The sequence below is a fragment of the Aedes albopictus genome, chromosome 3 (assembly GCF_035046485.1).
Source record: "Aedes albopictus strain Foshan chromosome 3, AalbF5, whole genome shotgun sequence".
In the NCBI taxonomy this organism is placed as follows: domain Eukaryota; kingdom Metazoa; phylum Arthropoda; class Insecta; order Diptera; family Culicidae; genus Aedes; species Aedes albopictus.
In genome coordinates, this window is record NC_085138.1 from 78,477,748 (window position 1) to 78,498,604 (window position 20,857).

At 39.6% G+C, this 20,857-nt stretch overlaps 1 protein-coding gene across 4 annotated transcripts in view; it reads left to right on the top strand.

Annotated features, from left to right (window-relative positions):
- LOC134289964 (beta-TrCP) overlaps positions 1–20,857 on the top strand; it is a 355,456-nt gene that overhangs the window by 294,630 nt on the left and 39,969 nt on the right. For all 4 annotated transcript variants that reach the window (XM_062856820.1, XM_062856819.1, XM_062856822.1 and 1 more), the window contains one exon: positions 8,799–9,021. In XM_062856820.1, coding sequence (XP_062712804.1) covers positions 8,799–9,021 — 223 coding nt within the window. The remainder of the gene's footprint in view (positions 1–8,798; positions 9,022–20,857) is intronic.

Below are 20,857 nucleotides of genomic sequence, written 5' to 3' on the forward strand. Positions count from 1 at the left end.
AAGTTAAATGCTCCTCGTTTATGACGAAAGTGTTGTGCTGGAATTAACCTCCTATACGATCCTTTGACTTCTTCCAGCTTTGTTTTCAAAAGGGATGTAAGATCCTGGTAGTCGATAAAAATTTTGAGTCCATCGACGGCGAGTTCGATGTTATCCAAAAGGGGTTTGTATTTGGTCAAGTCGATCACATGATATATGCGATGCTGTCCAATTTTGATAAGCGTGTTTCCGGATTGTAATGTCAGTAGTCCAGGGTTCCTCGTCAAGTCGTATAGTTGTATTGTCTGTGCTACTGTCGTGGCAATTGTCAGGCATGTCAGGGTTGTCAGGCGAATCCACATTCTGAAACATGTGTAAAGAAAATAATTTTGTTGTGGATTCAGGTTCTCCGAATATTGTCTTTATGTAACTCCCGGCCATAATGGTCTGTAAAGGTTCTACCCTTGTCTTCGACCACTGTGACTGGAAGGTATCTCTCGCGGCCCTTGTTCCTGACACCCTGTACTTTGTTGTACACGGTGCCCTCCACGGGTAGAACGGGTGGCTCTTCTCTGGCCCTGTTGTGGTACTTCAAATTTTTATTTTTGTGATCGTACGTCTGAACATTCTAGGAAATACTTCCTCATAAGTTTCTCCCTCGTCTGCCCCTATTTGTAAAACAATTTGATTACTAAATTTATTCAGTGGGTGTTCTGTGCAAGGTATAAAGGCAGAATCATCCGTGTCAGCAGAATGTACCGTTTCGTCGTTTTCAGAAGAGTCATCTTCCGTGTCAGACGAAGAAGGTGCATCACTAGCGTCGTTGACGTTCATCTCCGTTTCTCGTACTCTTGACAGACCATCTGCCACGACATTTTGCTTACCTGGCCTATATTGTATTTCGAAGTCGAACTCTTCTAAATATAATCGCCAGTGAATGAGTCTGCTGTTGGTATCTTTTAGATTTAAACCATGTGTTAATGGTTTATGGTCAGTGTACAGCGTGAATTTCCGTCCGTAAAGGTACGGTCTAAAGTATTTGCACGCCCACACGATTGCCAACAACTCCTTCTCAATAGCGGAATAATTTTCTTCCGACTTATTGAGGGTTCGTGACGCGAAGGCAATTGGCTTGTCGCTGCCAATTTTGCCTTGTGACAGTACGGCACCTACGGCGTAATTTGATGCGTCTGTCGTTAAAACAAACGGTTTATCAAATTCCGGGTATTGGAGAATGTCACTCGATGTGAGAATGTTTCTGCATCGTTCAAATGCTTCGACGAACTCTTTATTATGAATGATTTTCTCACCCTTCCGTAGAGCTTGTGTTAAGGGTTTGGCTATTTTCGCAAAGTCTTTGATGAATTTGCGATAGTAACCAAGGATTCCGAGAAAGCCTCTCAATTGCTTTTCGTCAGTGGGAATGGGCCATTTCCGGATAGTTTCGATCTTATCTGGATTTGGTTGCACTCCGTCTCGGGTTACTATATGGCCGAGAAAAGCAACTTCCTTCTTAAGGAATTCGCTTTTATCGAGCTGAATTTTCATGTTATATTTTCGTAAAGTTTCAAAGATTTTCCTCAAATTATCGAGGTGTTCCTTTAAACTTGTAGAGAATACGATGATGTCATCCATATAGACTAGGCATCTGACACCAATGTGTTCTCTTAGAACATTATCCATGACGCGTTGGAACGTCGATGGAGCGTTTTTGAGGCCAAAAGGCATCCTCAGAAATTCGTAATGACCGTTTTCTACATTGAAAGCGGTTTTTGCGATATCGCGGCTGTCGACCTCTATTTGGTGGAAGCCTGATGCCAAGTCTAGGGTTGTAAAATACATACAACGTCCTAGCTTGTCAAGAATGTCCGTTATATTGGGAATGGGATAACGATCGTCGATCGTTTTCTCATTCAATTTACGGTAGTCAATGACTAACCGCCATTTCTTCTGTCCCGTTGCATCTAATTTTTTTGGGACAATCCACACAGGGGATGTCCATGGACTATTTGAAGGCCTTATTATGCCTTGGTCAAGCATTTTTGAAATCTGTCGTTGTACTTCTTCTCTATGAGAGAAGGGGTAGCGGTAAGATTTCACATGGATGGGGACATCGTCCTTAGTGTTGATTCTATGCTTGACAGCATTAGTGAATGTCAATTGTTGACCTTCCACATGGAAAATGTGTTCATAGTCAGCTATTAACTTCAGAAGATTGGTTTTTTTCCTCACGATTGAGATGATCTAATCTGAGTTGGTCAAAAACTCGTGTTGTGGGATCCCTAAAATTTTCTACAGGTACTGGTTCATCTGTAGTAAAATTATTTATCTCTACTGTCAATGGATCCCTAATCACTACTTTTGCCTGCTCGTCGGAAACATTAGTTACCGTAACGAAAACACGGTTTTCAGTACAGCTGTATAAGCCTGCATGAATATTTATCTGAGGAGATAATGGAATGTCATTTTCGAAATAAAATTCGCCTTCAGTAACATCGGTAGGCAAGCTAATAACTTTAGTTTCATGACAGTTTAACTGGATAGTACACTAAATTCTGTTTTTACGCGATTTTTTGTTCCGCGTAAAAAAAATCGTGTAAAAAAAGTTTTCAAAACTTTTTTTATCGGATCATCCTAAAATTTTGACAGGGTATCAGGGATGATAAGAGAGATCTCTGGTAGAAACTTGAGCCCCATCGGAAGTAAATAGCGACCAGGAGAGAAGAATCTTTCCAAAAGCACATCGCGTAATTTCGAGAAAATCGTGTAAAAAAAATCGTGTAAAATAAAACCGCGTAAAAAAAGATCGTGTAAAAAAAGAATTTAGTGTAGTAGAATTTGGGTATTTTCTATACATCTGGATGGTTCCATTTGGAAATTTCAACAAGTTATCAGCCGTTAAAATATCGGCTTTCGAAGAACGTAAAGTATTATAGCCGATGAGACCGTCAAAAAACTCATGAAAATCAAATACTAGGAACTCTTGTTTACTCGAGCCATGTATTTGATAGAAAGGATTGAATTCTACGAATTTGGTAGCGATATGGTCACCGTTAACATTTTTTATTTTTACTGGATGCGTGTCTCTACATCTATCCCAGTTGACGTGCTTAGGACTTATGTAGTTCCGATTTGCACCAGTATCTATTAAAAACTTTAATGGACCTTTGTTGGTATGGATTTTTACGTAGGGCAAGAAATTATTTACTTTTTCATCTTTGATTGCTCCGCAAGATGAAAATTTAGCTCATCTGGAGTATCTGACTGAGGGTCTGCCCTATTATGAGCATGCAAATTTGATCCTGCTTCATGCTGCATTTCTCCCGACACTTGATGGGGGTCATCGTATGCCCACGCAGGAGCATTATTCATATCTTTGTAGTTATTGTTTGCGAAATATTCATTTTGTAAATAATAATCGTCTGGCCAGTAAGCTTCGCTTGCTTCATAGCCATCTGCGATTTCTTCCATGTGGAAGTTGGGCATGTGCATACGTTCTGACTGTGCTCTTCTAAACTGGGAAGGGCCTGGTCGGTTGTGGAAGTTCTGGTATGGCTTCTGCAGCTGAGACTGTTGTGGTGGTGGAGGTATTCTCGAGAAAGGGACCGTGTGGGGTTTTTGATTTTGGAATTTATTGAAGGTGGGCCTCGAGTACATCCCGGGTTTGTTGAAAAAACCAGGAGGTCGCATCTGATAAGATGTATGGTTTGGTGGTGTGTTTGGTGTGTTTGGTGGTTTAGAAGACGTGCTTATGTTTGTTACATTGCTTGGCAACGCTCTAGCTGAACGTTGCAAATATGCTATATTGTCCTCAACAAGACAACGTCTGAGAGCATCTTTCAATGACGTTGGATTTTGGGACCTGATGTTTGATCCCAATGCGGGCGGTAACAGCCCGGCGAGGAAAACTTTCAGTCCTTGCTCTTGGTAGACTTTTCTTTTCGAATTTCTTATGATTGTATCGCTCTCATTAATCATTAATTGATTTACAAGAAGTGATACGATGTGCGTGATCCGTTCATAAAATTCTTGAACTGATCCCGTTTGTTTTGTGTGGAACAAGTCCATTGTGAGCGACACCTCGTCCCTCTTGTCGCTGTAATGGGTTATGAGATTATTTTTAATCTCATCCCACTCAATATCAGTACCGTACATTTCTAACACGGTATCTGCTTCTCCCACAATTTTCGCCCGTATGGATTGCATCCACACGTCAAAAGTAGGGGAATTTTTTACCTTCTCCATCAAAGGCATGATACGATCAACGGCTTTGATGAATTGGTTCAACTTTAAGGGGTTACCATCGAATGTGGTAAGATCCCTCAAACTAGAAGGGGTCTGTAGACTCCTTAGAGCTTCTTCCTCAGCCGAATAATTTCTGTGAGCGATGTTGCCATTGCTAGCGGTGTCGTCAGATAAATTCGCGCTGAGACGGCTCAATTGTGCAGAGATGCGGGCCATCTCTCGCTCAAGTGCGGCGATCGTCTCATCACGGTCCACCCTTTGAATGGGCTCAGTCGTGGTGGAACGAGAAAAGGGTCCCTCGCTTTGGCGAGCAAGCCGTTCCTCGATGTCCCGAGAAGAATCTGTTTTCTCATTGGCGAGAATAAATTGCTCCTCATCGATGTTTGGCATTTTGCTACGTGTGTTCATTTTTTTTTCTACCTTTCTTCTCACTGAAAAATCTTCACTAAACGGTTTAGTGTAAGTACGTAATTAACCACAATTTCACTTCTCTTAATTGCTATTATTGATAAGATTTTCACTTTCGCAAAAAATGTTTGTCACTAAGCTTTTCACTAAATTTACTGTAAAAATTTCACTCAAAATTTTAATTGCTATAATAAGATTTTCAATATTTCTTCGCATTCAAATCACTTACCTTACTATTTTTTTTGATGATGATTTGGGTTGATTCCCCGTTCACTTCACAAGGTCCGTTCACTTCACAAGATCCGAAGGAGTTTTCCGAATCGAGCTGCAACTTGGCGATGTTCGTTCGCCAAGGGAAACTTTTCCGAACTCGGTCACTAAAACTCACGGATCCTACCGAAACTGCGCCACTGAAGTTCTTCCTGACAAAGAAGATGTTTTTAAAAAGGGTTCACAAACAAGCCTGACTTTATTTCTCTGTCTGAACTTAATGAAACCTACCTAACGCTCCATTATTCCTGTGTCAGCAAATTCCACGATCAGGTGGTAGTCGAAGTCCAAGTCTTCGATGTGCCCTGTCAGCTGGTTAGGTGCAAACGGTCCGTCACCGTCCGTCGTCGGCGGTGGCGCAAGTCGCACGAGTGCTTACGTCAGCACGCCCGTGTAGGTGATGGTCCCGGTCTCAGCTTGCAGGTTACATGTGGCGTCGGCGTCCGAGGGGATTTTTCTTTAACTCACATACGAAATGGTCATTGATAAAGGAAACTATTTGTTAGTAACAGTTCCACAGTTACTGTGGAAGTGTTCATGAAACACAAAGGCGAGAAGCAGTGTCCCACTGGGGACGTCACACCAAAAAAGGTATCTAAATTATTTCTGGTCATTTATCTGGATATTCTCTTAAGAATAATTGAAAATCACAATTTTTGGTGCAGTATTTAAAAATACGCGATTTTCTCTAAAAATCCTTGGAAGTTCTTATCGAGTGGAAACAATTTTCCGTGACTTCAAGATGACACAAAAAGTGTCTCTAAGCAGAGTGCATGAAAGATTAAGCTTTTGAGAGTATCTTTAAGAGTAATTGTAGATCAATATAAATTTCAATCGTTTTACAAATTTATCTATTATTTCACAATGATTATATATGCGTCTGTTGATTATGATTATATGCTAAAAACAAATGCCTAATACTCATTTGCATCAGTTCGTTGCTATCATAGGAAAGAGAAGATGATGAATTCTGGAGATGTTTGGGAGTTAAGGCTAGATTTGAAAACCGAGTGTCCTCGAAACAGTAGCTTTCTATATCTTTATGTTGGGTTTTACTGAAGATATCAAGATTTATTGCTACAGTTGCTCCCAAGAGACTAATCTTTGTATATACTCGTCGATCTCGTGCAATCTCAAATAAAGTTGCTCTATGTTTTAGTAGATTTTTAACTGAACGCTAAGTTCCTAAACTTGCATAAATGTTTTCAATTCGGATGAAAGTTTAAAATATATTTACTATCTGAACAAGTTGAGCCAAATATCAAAATAAATGTTCGAATAATTTTATATTTGTCGGAATTTTGAAGAAGTTCAGAAATCAGAAGTTTTCAATATAAGGCCTAAAACAGTAAACATTAAAAATATAATAATACATAAGATTAGGGAAAAAACGTAAGTGTATGGTTCATTTTTTCGAACTTTCGATTCTGGGGGCCCATTTTATAGGGTTTGCCCCGGGCCCCCCGAGGCCTAACTCCGGCACTGAGTATAGGGAAGTTTGCTTGAAATTGCTGAAATGCCCTATTACTTCAAGGAAAATGTACCGAATTGCCTGAAAACAGACCATATTTTAACATTGTGTAGTGTACAGAACGAACAAATAGAGCAAAAATACTAAATTGTAGTGTATAAGTGTGTATAACATAAAAAAATGAAATGTTGAAATGAAAAGTAAAATAACCTGATCATACAAATGGATCATGGCTTATTATTCTCGTAAAAGTACGCAAAAATACGTTTTCACTTTACTGTTTTCAAGACTACAAAGGTTTACATTGTTGTAGTCAATTTGAATTATTTAAATAAATAAACTGTTCTGGTTATCAGTTACTCATATACTTATACATATTCATCAAGTTGGGTTAAACACATTTCGCTGACTAAGACGCTCCTAGATACAATATCTCATAGTGGGATCGTCTGGAAATATCATGAAACTATACGACTCACCGGATTGCCCTTTCTCCAGATACAAACAACTATCCGGTTTGATTCAGATTCATCTATGATAATAAAGTCTGTCACGATATTCATGAGCGGAACGTGCCACCCGTCCTCCAGAGTGCAATTCTTGCTTCCGTAGGTACTATAACAGCAGTATCACCCCACCCCCGGCTGACCATATTGTGCTGCGTGTGCTAAGATGGGGTATTGTCAGCGCGTCGTCGTCGTCATCAATCCCCATGTGTGGGCAAATGTTTTGTTTACAAACATACGTAATCACCACTTGCGCTCTAACGTAGTCTTTGACAACGAAAGAAGCAGAAAAAAATGCTGAGCCATCATGAGTGAATAGGACTCTGTTATCGTGCCGTCTGTACGGTAGCCATTTACCAGTGCAGTCAGTGGCAAGCTTCAAATTGCATCCTTTCAATGCACATATGAGCACCACCACCAGCGACGTTACGTTGTTTATAAAAGAGGTTCACCTACCGACAGTCGGTCGTCACTATACTGCTTTCCAGTTTTGTATGAGTTGGTTCTCAAGAAAAGAATTACCGCTGTTGATACTATATGTCAGACTCCAGGATAGTTTGGATACCTCAGAATGCCCCAAACAGTTCCCACTCAAAATGTTTGTCTTATACTTCCCTGAAACAATTTAAAAATGTTGGCCTCAAGCAAAGAATAAGAATATCAAGAATGCCCACTCCGCTGATGCTCGGGGGACACTAACGCAGCGCTATCTACGGATGAAAGTTCAACCTTCATGCGGTAGTGTGCATTACTGATTGTATGCGGATACCAAAACATACGCACACTACCTTCTCTTATGACAAATCACGAACACTGTTACAGAGAGCTTCCACCTTGATATGCTTAGAGAGCGCCATTTGACGTTTACATAGAAAAAAGCAAAAGAGGGCATTCTTTCTATTTTTATTGTTTGCCTCAAGTATCAACATAACTAGTTTTGAACCCAGTCTACAGGTCATTTGAGGTCAGCCGATTCGCAACTCTTCATTCTCCAAGCACCCAGCTACTTATTATTTCATTTTATATTATTTAGGAAGCTTGTCCGCGGACGTCCTAGGCACATACTTGTTCTGCATGCCATTGATTGCTGCATAAATCTTGCGCATATCGTTCCGAGCCTGTATTTAAGCCGTTGCTGTATTTAAGCGCATCAATTTTGGCATACATACAATGTTAGTGAAGTAGTCCAAGTAACAAAACTTATCTTAGTTGTTTTTTTAACATCATCTCTATTTCTCTACATAATTTTCAAAATACCGATTGGACATCTCGTTATGAAAAGCAGTACTCAAATGTTGACGTCACCGTCGTCGTCGTCGTAACCACATATAAGTTGGGTAGCATGTGTATCGACACCCGTCAACCAACATCGCATGGCGCTTAGCGTGCACTGACTGTGTAGAGTGGAAGTTTAGCGAAGCTAGCTAGCCTAGCATGGCATGACTTGTTGATGTTGTTACGCGGTAGGGTAATAAATATTAATGACAGGATAGCGGTTTACAAGGCGGCCCGGAGAAGCAGCCTGGCCTGGCTGCTCGCAAGAACTCGTACAAGTGCATGAAACATCACGTTTGATTTCCTGCTACTTACCTCTTTACTGAAGGAGTACCGACACCGGTCTTTAGTGTAACTTGCACTCTGGTAATGACATATTTCATCATCCTGAATCGACCGACCGTGCTAAGCGCAAACCGGAGTCGTACGAAAAACGATCGGAATCCCAATATCCACTCGATTGAAATTGATTGATTGATGAAGTGGGTTATTGAGTGGCTCCACCTCCGGTTGGTTGCACGAACGGACGAGTAATGTTCGGAAATGACATCCGGACGACAATTGCTGACATATGATTTGCACAATCCATCCATCTCTCTAACTTTCATCTCATTTGCTTCTCTCCCCTTTTTTCCTCCCCCTAGTTCACCACCTCGATACTGTACGATCCGGCGCGGAAGAAAGAACCTTCGCAGTCATTCCAGACCGAACGTGATGCCTGTCTCTCCTATTTCGCCAAATGGAACGAAGCAGATCAGGTGGACTTTGTCGAGCAGCTCCTGTCCCGCATGTGCCATTACCAGCACGGACACATCAATGCCTACCTGAAACCGATGCTACAGCGGGACTTCATCACACTATTACCAAGTAAGTGATTGTACGTGATTTCCAGGTCTATCTTACTTTTGTGCTGGCTGCCGACTGCCTTCTACTTCTACATGAACATATATGCAAGAACATTCAATTCAATGCTTTACGATAGCTTTCTACGAATATGGATTTGGTGGTCCAATTGTTAACTCGGGGACCGCAATGGGCAGTCAACTTTCGCCAATTTTGGATGAATAACTTGATTACCAGATCGATCATGAGTTGTGGATAACCATTACCAAATTGAGCACATACATCTTACTTGCGAAGCTGAAGGGAGCAGAAATCTCCCGTTCCTAGATCTGCTTGTAATCAGGCAGAATGATAGAAGTGTTTAAATGGTATGCCAAATCGATAGCCTTTACACGGGTTCTCAACTTCCATTCATTAAATTAAAAATTGTCAGTCACGATCGAGTTCGAAGCACAGTCATCTACTAAAGAACGATTACCCCCGGAAACTGCAAAAAGGTACGTCAAACCACGATCGTGAACTGAGCCAGCAAACCAACATCCGGAACACCGGATATCGATCAGGTACCACGCTCTATCAAAAAAATATTATAGAATAATAACACATCTATAGGGGCATGTCAAACATAAATCAAAACACAGAAGAAATCTGTACAAAACAGCCATGGATCCAGTACCGGATCGGCAGAAGAACAACGTAATATACAAAAGTGTTTATCGAGATTGCTACCGAAGCTACATCGGCATGACAACAAACATGCTCAAGTCCAATCCGTGGATCGAAATATCGGCGATGAAATAATAGAACCAATACTTATTTTAACATAATACATACGAGAACTATTCCAGGAACCCAAAAATAGCATGTTTCGGTTTCGTAAATGGCGCTCAGGAGCATAGAAACTAAACTTTTCAAGCAGTGATGGAGAGTCGACAATTCCGTTGAGGTTTTGAAGAAGGTCCTCTTCCCCCGTGGTCCCGGACCGAAACGTGGGCAAAGATTTTAAAGTAATTGATGCAAGTTTGTTGACTGTTAAAGCCGAATCACACTCTTAGCACACCAACTCCAGCCGAAACCACCCCAAATAACCATTCCTAATGGTTGACAGCGGGCTACATAAGGAGTTGCCTGGTGGCCTTCCCGTCAGGGGAGATTCCGCAAAGCGTGTCGTTTGAACTTCTTTTGAATTGACTCGAGCCGGTTGATCTACGTTGATTGGTACGTGCACCAAATAACGACAGCGAACTCCAAAATCGACCATGCTAACGTACAGGGGATAGACAAAATGATCGGGACAGGCAAAATTTTCACTTTTCAAAAAATGTTCAATTAGCTGTAACTTTTCGAAAAGTGCATCAAATATTTTTAAATTTTTACTGTGAGTTCCTCAACTAGTTGTGTATCAGTGGACAAATTTTGGAAAAGATCGGACAATTCTTCACGAAGTTATAAAGATTTTTGAAAAAGGTTAAATTATCCGATAGCCAACTTTAAGCTGTTATATCTCCGGATTCAATGAACCGAATGCAATGAAATTTTGTCCATTTATGACCAATATAATGAGCTATGAACAACCATTGACTTAACTTAATATTCTTAACACGGAAAAAAGTTATAACGATTAGATTATTTTTCTAAAAAACACCAAATTATCCAAAACATCAACATCGTTTCAAAATTCTAGATGCAAATTATAGTTCATTTAGTTTCCCTCTAATTGACTTATATATAAATGCGTTTTGAAGGAAAGTAACAACATAGCCGCCAATAAATTGAAAAAGTATTGGGATGCATATTAAAAATAGACCAATTTACTAAAAAATCGTGAAAAAAATAAAATCGCTATAACTTTTTCGCTTGTTAAAAATTTCAAGTTAAGTTAAATGTTTTACAGAGTTCATTATATAAGTCATGAATGGTCAAAATTTCATTGCAATCGGTTCATTGAATCCGGAGATATAACAGCTCAAAGTTGGCTATCGGATAATTTTATCTTTTTCAAAAATCTTTATAACTTCGTGAAGAATTGTCCGATCTTTTCCAAATTTTGTCCACTGATACACAACTAGTTGAAGAACTTACAGCAAAAATTTGAGAATATTTGATGCACTTTTCGAAAAGTTACAGCTGGTTGAACATTTTTTGGAAAGTGATAATTTTGCCTGTCCCGATCATTTTGTCTATCCCCTGTACGTGATAGCAAGTAGCGTGGATCCTAAAATCATTTGGCAATTTTCATTATGAAACCAAGTTGTCGGTTAGCTTTGGATATGACTTCATCACGATGGAAGCGAAATGTAAGTCGGTCGTCGAACGCAACTCCCAAGTCCTTGATGCGATTAACTCTTTTAGGGCTTTTTCCTGAGAGTTTATAATCGAAAATGATGAGTTTAAGTTTACAACACTACTCGATACTAAGTGTAAGGCAGTTTCCTACACACCACTGTTCAAAACGTTGATGTAATCCTTGAGTGCAAAAAAATCATCAAGACACTATACGATCATATAAATTCGCATCATCAGCATAGAGAAGTTTTACAATAGATGGCAGGATCAGCGTCACATTATCAATAAAAAGTGAGAACAATAATAAGCCCATTACTGCTGTCCTGTGGTACGCCAGACAGGTTGACAGAATTAACGGATCCGATTTTCACACGAAGAGATCTGTCCATCAAGTTCGATCTAAAGCAACCCAACTTTTTAAGTTTCTGCAGTAGAATATAATGATAGACTCTATCAAACGAGGCTCTGAGGTCCAAATAAACAGCCTCGCTATCCATTGTCAACTGGTTGTATGCAAGTAGAGATGAATTGAGATAGGATCGATATGACTGTCATTTTTGAAAAGAATCCGTGCCGGTCAATAGATATGTAGATTCTAGTCAAAGGTTTCAGTAACGTGGGAGTACATCGTTTCAGCAATGCCGAAGGAATCCCATCTAGACCAGCGGAGAAAGAGAGTTTGAGTTTTCTAATAGCATTTGGCAAAGCTTCTTTATCAATATCAAAAAGATCTAAATACAAAATGTCGGATGGAGTATCTCGAACGTTTTCGATGGCCTGAGAAGGTTGGGCTGCAAAACCGTTGAGGACAGATGTGAACTTGGCAACAAAATGTCATTCGGAAATTCCTCTTTCGTTTTCATCAAGAATTTCTCAAGTGATTGCTTTAGAAATTGCTCCACGGATTGCTGTGTGAATTCCTACAAGGATGTCTATGCAAGTTGCAGGGTTCCAATAATGACTGTTTCATGGCTTTTTCTGATGCATTGAAGAACTCATCCTGGAACTACGCCAGGACTTGCTTCAGTGATTTCTCCATGGCTATCTTTAGGAATTCCTCCAATGATGCCCTTAGACGTTCCTTCAGTTTGTTTAAGTGATTTTTTCAAGGATGCCCTCTGGATTTTCTCTAGGGATTCCTGAATTAACTTCACCAGAGATCTCTTCGGGTATTTCTCCAGGTATTTTTTGTGTGGCTTCGTGGTCGTGCGGCTAAGGTCACCAAGCCTAGTCGCATCGTGCTAAGGAGCGCGGGTTCGATTCCGCCGCAGCTGTCAGGAAAAGTTTTCGGCTGTGCCACTGGGCGTTGCATGCTAGTCCATTGTCTAGTGTCGTGCTTCCTTCAAAGAGCAAATAGCTCACTGGAATGCATTAAACGTGTCCGTGTCTTTCTTTAAAATTTCTTGAGAGCCATCCATATTCCTCCAAAGATTCCTCAGCAATATTTCTCCAACTTTTCGAAGGATTTTTGCACCCTGGGCAAAGTCACAACCTTGTGATCAGCTTGATTGCTGTCAGAGTGTCAGGTCTCGGAGCTTAAATGTGCAGGGGATGGCCAAAATGTTTGGGATAGGCAACTTTTTTTTCTGTCACAAAAAAAGTTCAACATGCTGTAACTTAGCATAGAGTGCATCAATAATTCTCAAATTTTGACTGTTTGTCAACTTTATACAGGGTGTTCCTTTCCTTAATGCTAATCCTTCGGGGGGTGATAGAGGACCATAATAGGAGAAAAAAATTGTTCTACGCATATGGTCAAATCTCAACCGTTCCGGAGTTATTGAACTTTTAATGTTTTTGACTATGCCCACCCTAAACTGGCTGTAACTTCAAAACGGTTCAACTTATCGAAGTTCTTTCGATTGCATTGGAAAGATAATTAAATTTTCTATCTAATAACGTCTTTGAACCTGTTGGTTTTTGTAATTTAGTAAGTTTTGTAGGGCAAAAAAGTTAAAAGTGCGCCTTGACTCGCTTAACATTTCGTTCTTTGACGTCAAACTCCTAAATCTTATCGTTTTCTTACAATTTCGATTTGAACACCCTATTTCGGATCAATAATTTGCCTCAGTAAATGCCAGAGATGAAAGCTCACTTAACCCCACTGTGTCATTGGAGCTGGCGTCTTGTTTTGCATCGCGCCACCGCGCGCACAGCACACTTGATCAGTCGTCCAATAGCAACAGCGTAGCGCGTATGAATGACAAGAACGACGCTGTGCGCTGGTTCATGTTGATGTTGAATGATTTGGTGTGATTACCGTGATCCTGAGAGGCTCTTCGTGATGATTAGGGAAGTGGACTAGTGATTCTAGGTGCAGGTTGATTATAATCGGTGAAAAATAGAGGTTTTGATAGAACGGGAAGAGGCATAAACTGATGATTCCGAGAAAGTGGGAGGGGTAAAATTACAGAAGGAATCTTGAAGTCACTGAAGGGAGTCACGTAGTTTCGGGGGAAATTAAATAATTTCTGGTAGAGAATGAGGGTTCAAGAGATAGGGTTTCGGTAAAAAAAATAAATAAAAAAAATCTGGGACACGCTATTCTTAAAAGTGCAAAGTTGGAGCTTAGAATCTGGTTTTAGAAACTTTTGCTCTGCAAAATGATAACAGTTTTTCAAATTCATCTAGAAATTTCGTAAACGATTCATCAAAATTCCTACAGAAAATCTATCAAGCATTCTTTCCACGATTCTTTCGGGAATTCCTCCATAGATTCCTCCACGAGCTCCTCCACGAATTCGCCCAAGAATTTCTCCAGAAAACTACCCAAAACATTTTTAGGCGTTCCTCAAAAAAACATCCCAGAGATTCCTCATAGAATTTCTCCAGAAATTTTACCATGAATTCCTCTCAAAAGATTTTCCCGGAGATTTCACCAGATTTTTTTTTCAATAAGTCTTTCCGGCATCGTTCTAAGGAATTTGTTTCAAGGATTCCTCCTAAGGAATCTTTCAGTAATTTATGAAATTAAATTAATTTTTTCTCCATTAAATTAATTAATTTCTCCAAGGATTACTCCACGAATTCCTTCGAGGGTCCCTACACGAAATCATCTAAAGATTTCTATCAGAAATTCTCCAAGGACTCCTCCAAACTTTCTTCCTAGAGTTCCTGCAACGATTCTTTCATGGATTCTGACAGTAATTTCTCCAAACATTTCTTTATGAAATTCTTCAACGATTATCCATGGGTTCCTCCAAAAAATTTTCCAGCAGAAGTTCCCCGGACAATTTATCCCACAATTTCTCTAAAGATTCTTTGATAATTTCTTCAAAATATTTCTTATGGGAATTAAAACTGCAGGAATTCCAACCACCAGGAATTTCACCAGGAATTTTTCTAGAAATTCCTCCAGGAATTCCACAACGAATTCCACCAGGAACTGCATAAGAAATTTCTACAATAACTGTACCAGGAAATCACTAGTTTCTCTAGGTGAAGTCTCTCTGGGAATGCCTCTAGGAATTCCTCCAAAAACTCCATCAGGAATTTACAAAATTGTCAGTCAGTTGTGCCTTCAGGTATGCCACTTGGAGTTTCTCGAGGAATTCCATCAGGAAGTCATCCGCGATATCCGCTAGAAATTCTTTAAGGAGATCTACTAGGAATTTCACCAGAATTTGCTTCAGGAATTCCACCAAGAATTCCTCCAGAAATTCCACCAGAAGTTCCTCCAGGAATTCCACCTGGGATTTTACCTAACATTCCACTAAGAATTCCACCATGAATTCTTCCGATAATTCTAGAAAAAGCTTCTCTAAGAATTCTCCCAGGAGTAACTCTATGAATTCCACCAGGATTTACAATAGAAATTCCTCTAGAAATTTCACCAGGTTTTCGTTAAGAATTACAACCACCAGATATTCACCAGGAATTCTTCCAGAAATTCCTCCAGGAATTCCAGCAGGAATTGCATAAGAAATTTTTCCATTAATGATACCAAAAGTTCCGCCAGGAAAACCACCAGTTTCTCTTGGTGAAATTTCTTTGGGAATACCTCCTATTAATTTCACCAGAAATTCCTCCAGGATTTTCATAAGGAGTTTTTCCAGGAATTCAATCAGGATTTCTTCCACGATTCATTAAGCAATTCTACTAGAAATTTCACCAGGAGTTTCTCCAGCAGAAGATTTTCTTTAATTTCTTACAGAAATCACTTTATTAATACCTCCAGGAATTCCATTACGAATTCCTCCAGGCACTCTAATACGAATTTTTCCAGGAATTCTACCACGAATTCCTCCGAGAGTATCACCAGGACTTCCACCAGATATTCCACATGGGATTCCTCAAGAAATTTTACCAGGATTTCCACCTGGGATTTGACCCGGAGTTCCTTTAGGAATTTCAGCAGGATTTCCACCAGGAATTACACCCGGAATTTCTCCGGGAATTTCATCAGGATTTCCACCGGGAACCCCCTTAGCAATTGCTCCAGTAATTCTACTACTAATTCTACTGGGAATTCTATCAGGAACTCGTTTAGAAATTCTACCAGAAATTCCTCTAGGAAATCTACCATGAAATCCACCAGGAACTATTCCAGTCGAAATTCCTTCAGAAATTTCGACAGGAATCTCTCTAGTAATTCTACCAGGAATCCTTCTATTTATTTCTACGAAAATCTTGGATATGCACTAGAAGTTGATGAACTATCTCTTCAAGGAAATCCATAAGCATTTCCTTCAGGAATTCCACCAGGTTTTTTCTCCAGCAGTTCCAGCCAGAATTCCACCAGAAATTCCATCATGAATTCCACAAGGAACTCAGCCAGGAATTGTTCCACAAATTCTATCTAGAACTTCACCTGGAATTCAACCAGGAATTACACTAGGCATTCCACCAGGGTTTGGCCGGAAATTCCTCCAAGAATTCTTTCAGGATTTCCTCCAAGAATTTCACCAAGAATTCCTTCAGGAATTCCACCAAAAACTAAACCAGGAGTTCCACCAGGAATCCTTTTAAGAATTCCTAAAGAGAATCCATCAGGATTTTATCAAGGAAATCCACCATGATGTCTGCCTTAAATTCTACCAGAAATTCTTGCAGGGATTCCACTTGAAACTTTTTCCAAGAATTGCACCAGGAATTCCTCCAAGAATTCCAGAAGGAGTTTCTCCATGAATTCCACCAGAAATTCTTTCCGATTTTTCCCATTGAGTTCCTCCAGGAATTCCACCAGACGTCTATCTGAATTCCACCACGAACCCTTCTAGGAATTCCACCAGCAATTCCTCCATGCATTTTGCCAGATCTCCCAGGAATTCTCTTAAGCTTTTCACCAGAAATTCCTTCAAAAATTCAACCAGTAGTTCTTCCAAGAATTTCTCTTGGAATTTTTACTGGAATTCCACCAGAAATTTCACCGAGGACTTCACCAGGAATTCCTCCACAAATTTCAGCAGGATTTCCACGATGAATGCCAGCCAAAATTACATCATGAATTCCACCAGAAATGGTTCTTTACCTCCATTTATTCTACCAAAGATTCTTTGATTTGTTCTTCAAAGGATTTCTGGAGGGAATGAAAACTGCAGAAATTCCAACCACCAGATATTTCACCAGGAATTCTTCCAGAAATTCCTCCAGGAATTCCACAACAAATTCCACCAGGAACTGCATGAGAAATTTCTACAATAACTATACCAGTAGGTTGAACAGGAAATCCACTAGTTTCTCTATGTGAAAATTCTCTGGGAATGCCTCTAGAAATTTCTCCAAGAACTCCGCCTAGAATTCCTCAAAAAATGTCAATTCATAGTGTCTTCAGGAGTTTCTCGAGGAGTGCCATCAGAAAGTTCTCCGTGATATCAACTAGAATTTTTTTAAGGAGATCTACAAGGAATTTCACCAGGATTTGCTTTAGGAATTCCACCAAGAATTCCTCCAGGAATTCCACCTGAGATTTAAGCTAAAACTCCTCTTAGAATTCCACCATGAATTCTTCCGATAGAATTCTAGATTCTAGAAAAAGCTTCTTGAAGAATTCTTTCAAGAGTAACTCTATGACTTCCTCTAGGATTTCCAATAGAAATTTCACTGGAAATTCGTTAAGAATTACAACCACCAGGTATTCACCAGGTATTCTTTCAGAAATTCCTCTAGGAATTCCAGCAGAAATTGCATAAGAAATTTCGTGGATGCTTTCGACTATGATTGCTGATTTATGGAAAGTTTTCGGCTCTTTCAGTCTTCTTAGCAGCTAAAACGATTTTAATTTGTCCTACAGGCATTCCTTTGAGATTTCCTCCAGGCATTCTTTCAGGAACTCTTCTTTATATTACTTCAAAAATTTCTTCTGGGATTCTTGCTGGAATTACAGCTGAAATTCTTCCGGGAATTCCTTCTGGGATGCTTTTAGGAACTCCTCCAGGGATTTCTTTGAGAATTCCGCTCCTCCTTGAGGAATTTCTTCAAGGATTCCTTCGGGAATTCCTTCAGAGACTCCTTCCACCAGGAATTTCTCCACGATTTTTATCAGGAGTGTCTCCTGGAATTTCATCAGGAGTTTCTCCAGGAATTCCATCAGGAATTCTTCCACGATTCTTTAAGGAATTCTACTAGGAATTCCACCAGCAACTCCTCCAGCGGAAGTTTTTCTTAAAACTCCTTCAGAAATCTCTCCATTAATTCCTACAGAAATTCCACTAGGAATCCCTTTAGGAATTCCACTAAGAATTCCTCAAGATACAAACTCTTTCGGGAATTCTACCATGAATTCCTGGAGGAATTCCTCCAAGAATTTCATCAGGAATTCCATGAGGTATTCCACTCGGAATTCCTCAAGAAACTTTACCGGGATTTTAACCTGGAATTACTCCCAGGATTCTTCCAGGATTTCCACCAAGAATTTCAGCCCGAATTCATCCAGAAATTTCACCAGAATTTTCATCTGAAATTACACCCGGAATTCCTCCAGGAATTTTACCAGGATTTCCACAAGGAACCTCTATAAGAATACCACCAGGAATACCTTTAGTGGCTCCAATAGAAATCCTTCTAGGAATTCCTCCGTGTATTCTTCTACGTGTAATTTCAATAATTCTACCAGGAATTCCTGCAGAAATTCTACCAGAAATTCCTCCGAGAATTTCACCACAAGGAATTTCTCCAGGTATTTCACTACGAATTCTTCAAGGAATTCATCCAGGAATTCCACCAGGTATTCTAATAGGAATTCCTCCCGGAATTTCACCAGGATTTCCACCAGGTTCCCTCTAGCAATTCTACCATGAATCCCTCTAAGTATTCCACTAGGTATTCTACTACGATTTTTTCCAGAAATTCTACCAGGCATTCCACTCGGAATTCCTCTGGATATTTTTTATGGTACAAATTAGAGCTTGATTGGTTAATCTTTCGCGAAGCTAGAATCGTTCCCGTAAAACACTATTTTTCAGGTACCTTAATTTTGAACTGTCTTATCTCAGAAAACAATGAACCGAATTGAAATTTTGAACTTTTTGAATTTTTTCGACTGAGAGAGTTACAGCGGTAATTTCTTTCTGGCATGCAGTCTTATGTGTTGGCTCACGAAACAATTATTTTTGCTCCAACGTTTCGATCCCGGTTTGGATCTTCATCAGGGGGTAAGAAATTATTCGTCAATTTTTTATCCCCTGATGAAGATCCAAACCGGGATCGAAACGTTGGAGCAAAAACAATTGTTTCGTGAGCCAACACATTCTTGCAAGCCAGAAAGAAATTACCGCTGAAATTTTGAACGTTTATCAACAATATATTGGTGCTTCACAAGTTATTAAAACTTAGGTACTTTTTAAACATAAAAAAAAGTTATCCTAGCTTGACACTTTTTGGATCTTTCTCAATTTTTTTTTTTTTTTTTTTTTTTAGTAGTGTGCGGTAGTTCGTCAGCAGCAAAGTTTCGCGCGCTGGCTTTGCTAGATTTTTGCGATTTTTTTCTCTTCTCTCTGCGGGGCTCCGACGACGGGACGAGTGTGCGCGCGCCGTGGTTCGAGTCGGTTCCGAATTTTTCGCTTCCCATCGGCGCTAGTTTCCAATACACTTTTAGTTGGTAATAAATATTTTCTTTCATTTTTTGCATTTACACAAAAGGGTGAAAAATGTTAGTTCGGGTTCGCCGGTCGAGAAAAAATCCGGGCGCCGACAAGTGAGTCGCGTTAAGTGTATTTCTGTGTGGAATAGACTAAAGGTTTCTGCTCCCCAGTGGAGTGGAGACGCGCGATAGAATTTTCTTTTTGACTAGTTCTTGCGTCGAAAAGTGGTCGGTTGTTAACGGCGGTTTGTGTATATTGATTCATTGTCAAATCATATCACCAACCATAGGTGACTCCCGGACTGACTATGTACCTTACCCTACTAACAAAAAATTCCTTCCTCCTTCCTGAGACAAACGTGGAGATGCAGCGAGTCGCGATCTTTATAACAACGTTTGTCTTACTAACATTCCCTTCCATCCTCGATGACCGTAAGGACGTGGCCGGCGCCGTTATTGACCTTATTAAAGTTGAGAGCTCTTGACCTGTGTACATTGAGAATAGTAAGCTAGTCCCAAGCCCTATTCATTGGTTCCTTGTGCAATTTCGATTGCTCTGGTCAATCACGGAGTAGCAACTACGAATTGTGCGGTCATCTATGCTCATGCTCATGCTCATGCTTTCTCAAAAAAATGTATTTTTTTTACATCAATGTCATTAAATTTTAGTTTTGATATCCAAAGATTTTCTACTTTTGTTCTCAAGATAACTCTAATTAGATATATTAGAGCCTATTTGGATTGAAGGAAGAACACATTTAGTATTTTTGTGTGGTATTGTAAATTTAACTTATTTTCCTCTATATGGGTAAAAATGTCAAACCGGTATAACTTTATTTATCGTGAGAATATTACATTTTATAATGTCGCATCAAGTATCAATATATTGTTGATAAACGTTCAAAATTTCATTCAATTCGATTAACTGGTTGTCTAAAAAATAGTGTTTTACGAGAACGGTTCTAGCTTCGCGAAAGATTAACCAATCATGTCCAAATTTGTACAAATGATGCACATATAATAAGTTAACAAACAGTCAAAATATGAGAATTATTTATGCACTCCATGAAAAGTTACAGCATGTTGATTTTTTTGTGAGAGAAAAATTTGCCTATCCCAAACATTTTGGCCACCCCCTGCATCTTTACTCTACAGAGAAAGATGCACACTCGTGGTGCCAACAGGAACCGATACTTTTCGTGATCAAACAAAGAAGCGTCATGAACCTTTTTTGTTGTTTTTGATATATTAGATTTCTATTTGGAGGAAGGAAGTTGATACACAAGTTTCCCTCCTATTTTTTTGACATTATTATTATCCAAGCTTCCAATGTTGAAGACATTAGAATAAGAATCACAAGAAGAACTAGCTTGAAAGGTTCACTGAATCATATCGTCAAACATATCCATTTCATATGAAAATACACAAAGGTAAATAATGTTGAGCATTTAATTATCAACACATTCTTTTACAGCTCAATAAGTAAAATCAATGTCCCACCTTTCCTTATCCCTTTATAAAGTCCCCCAATATAAAGTTTTGAACCTTCAAAAT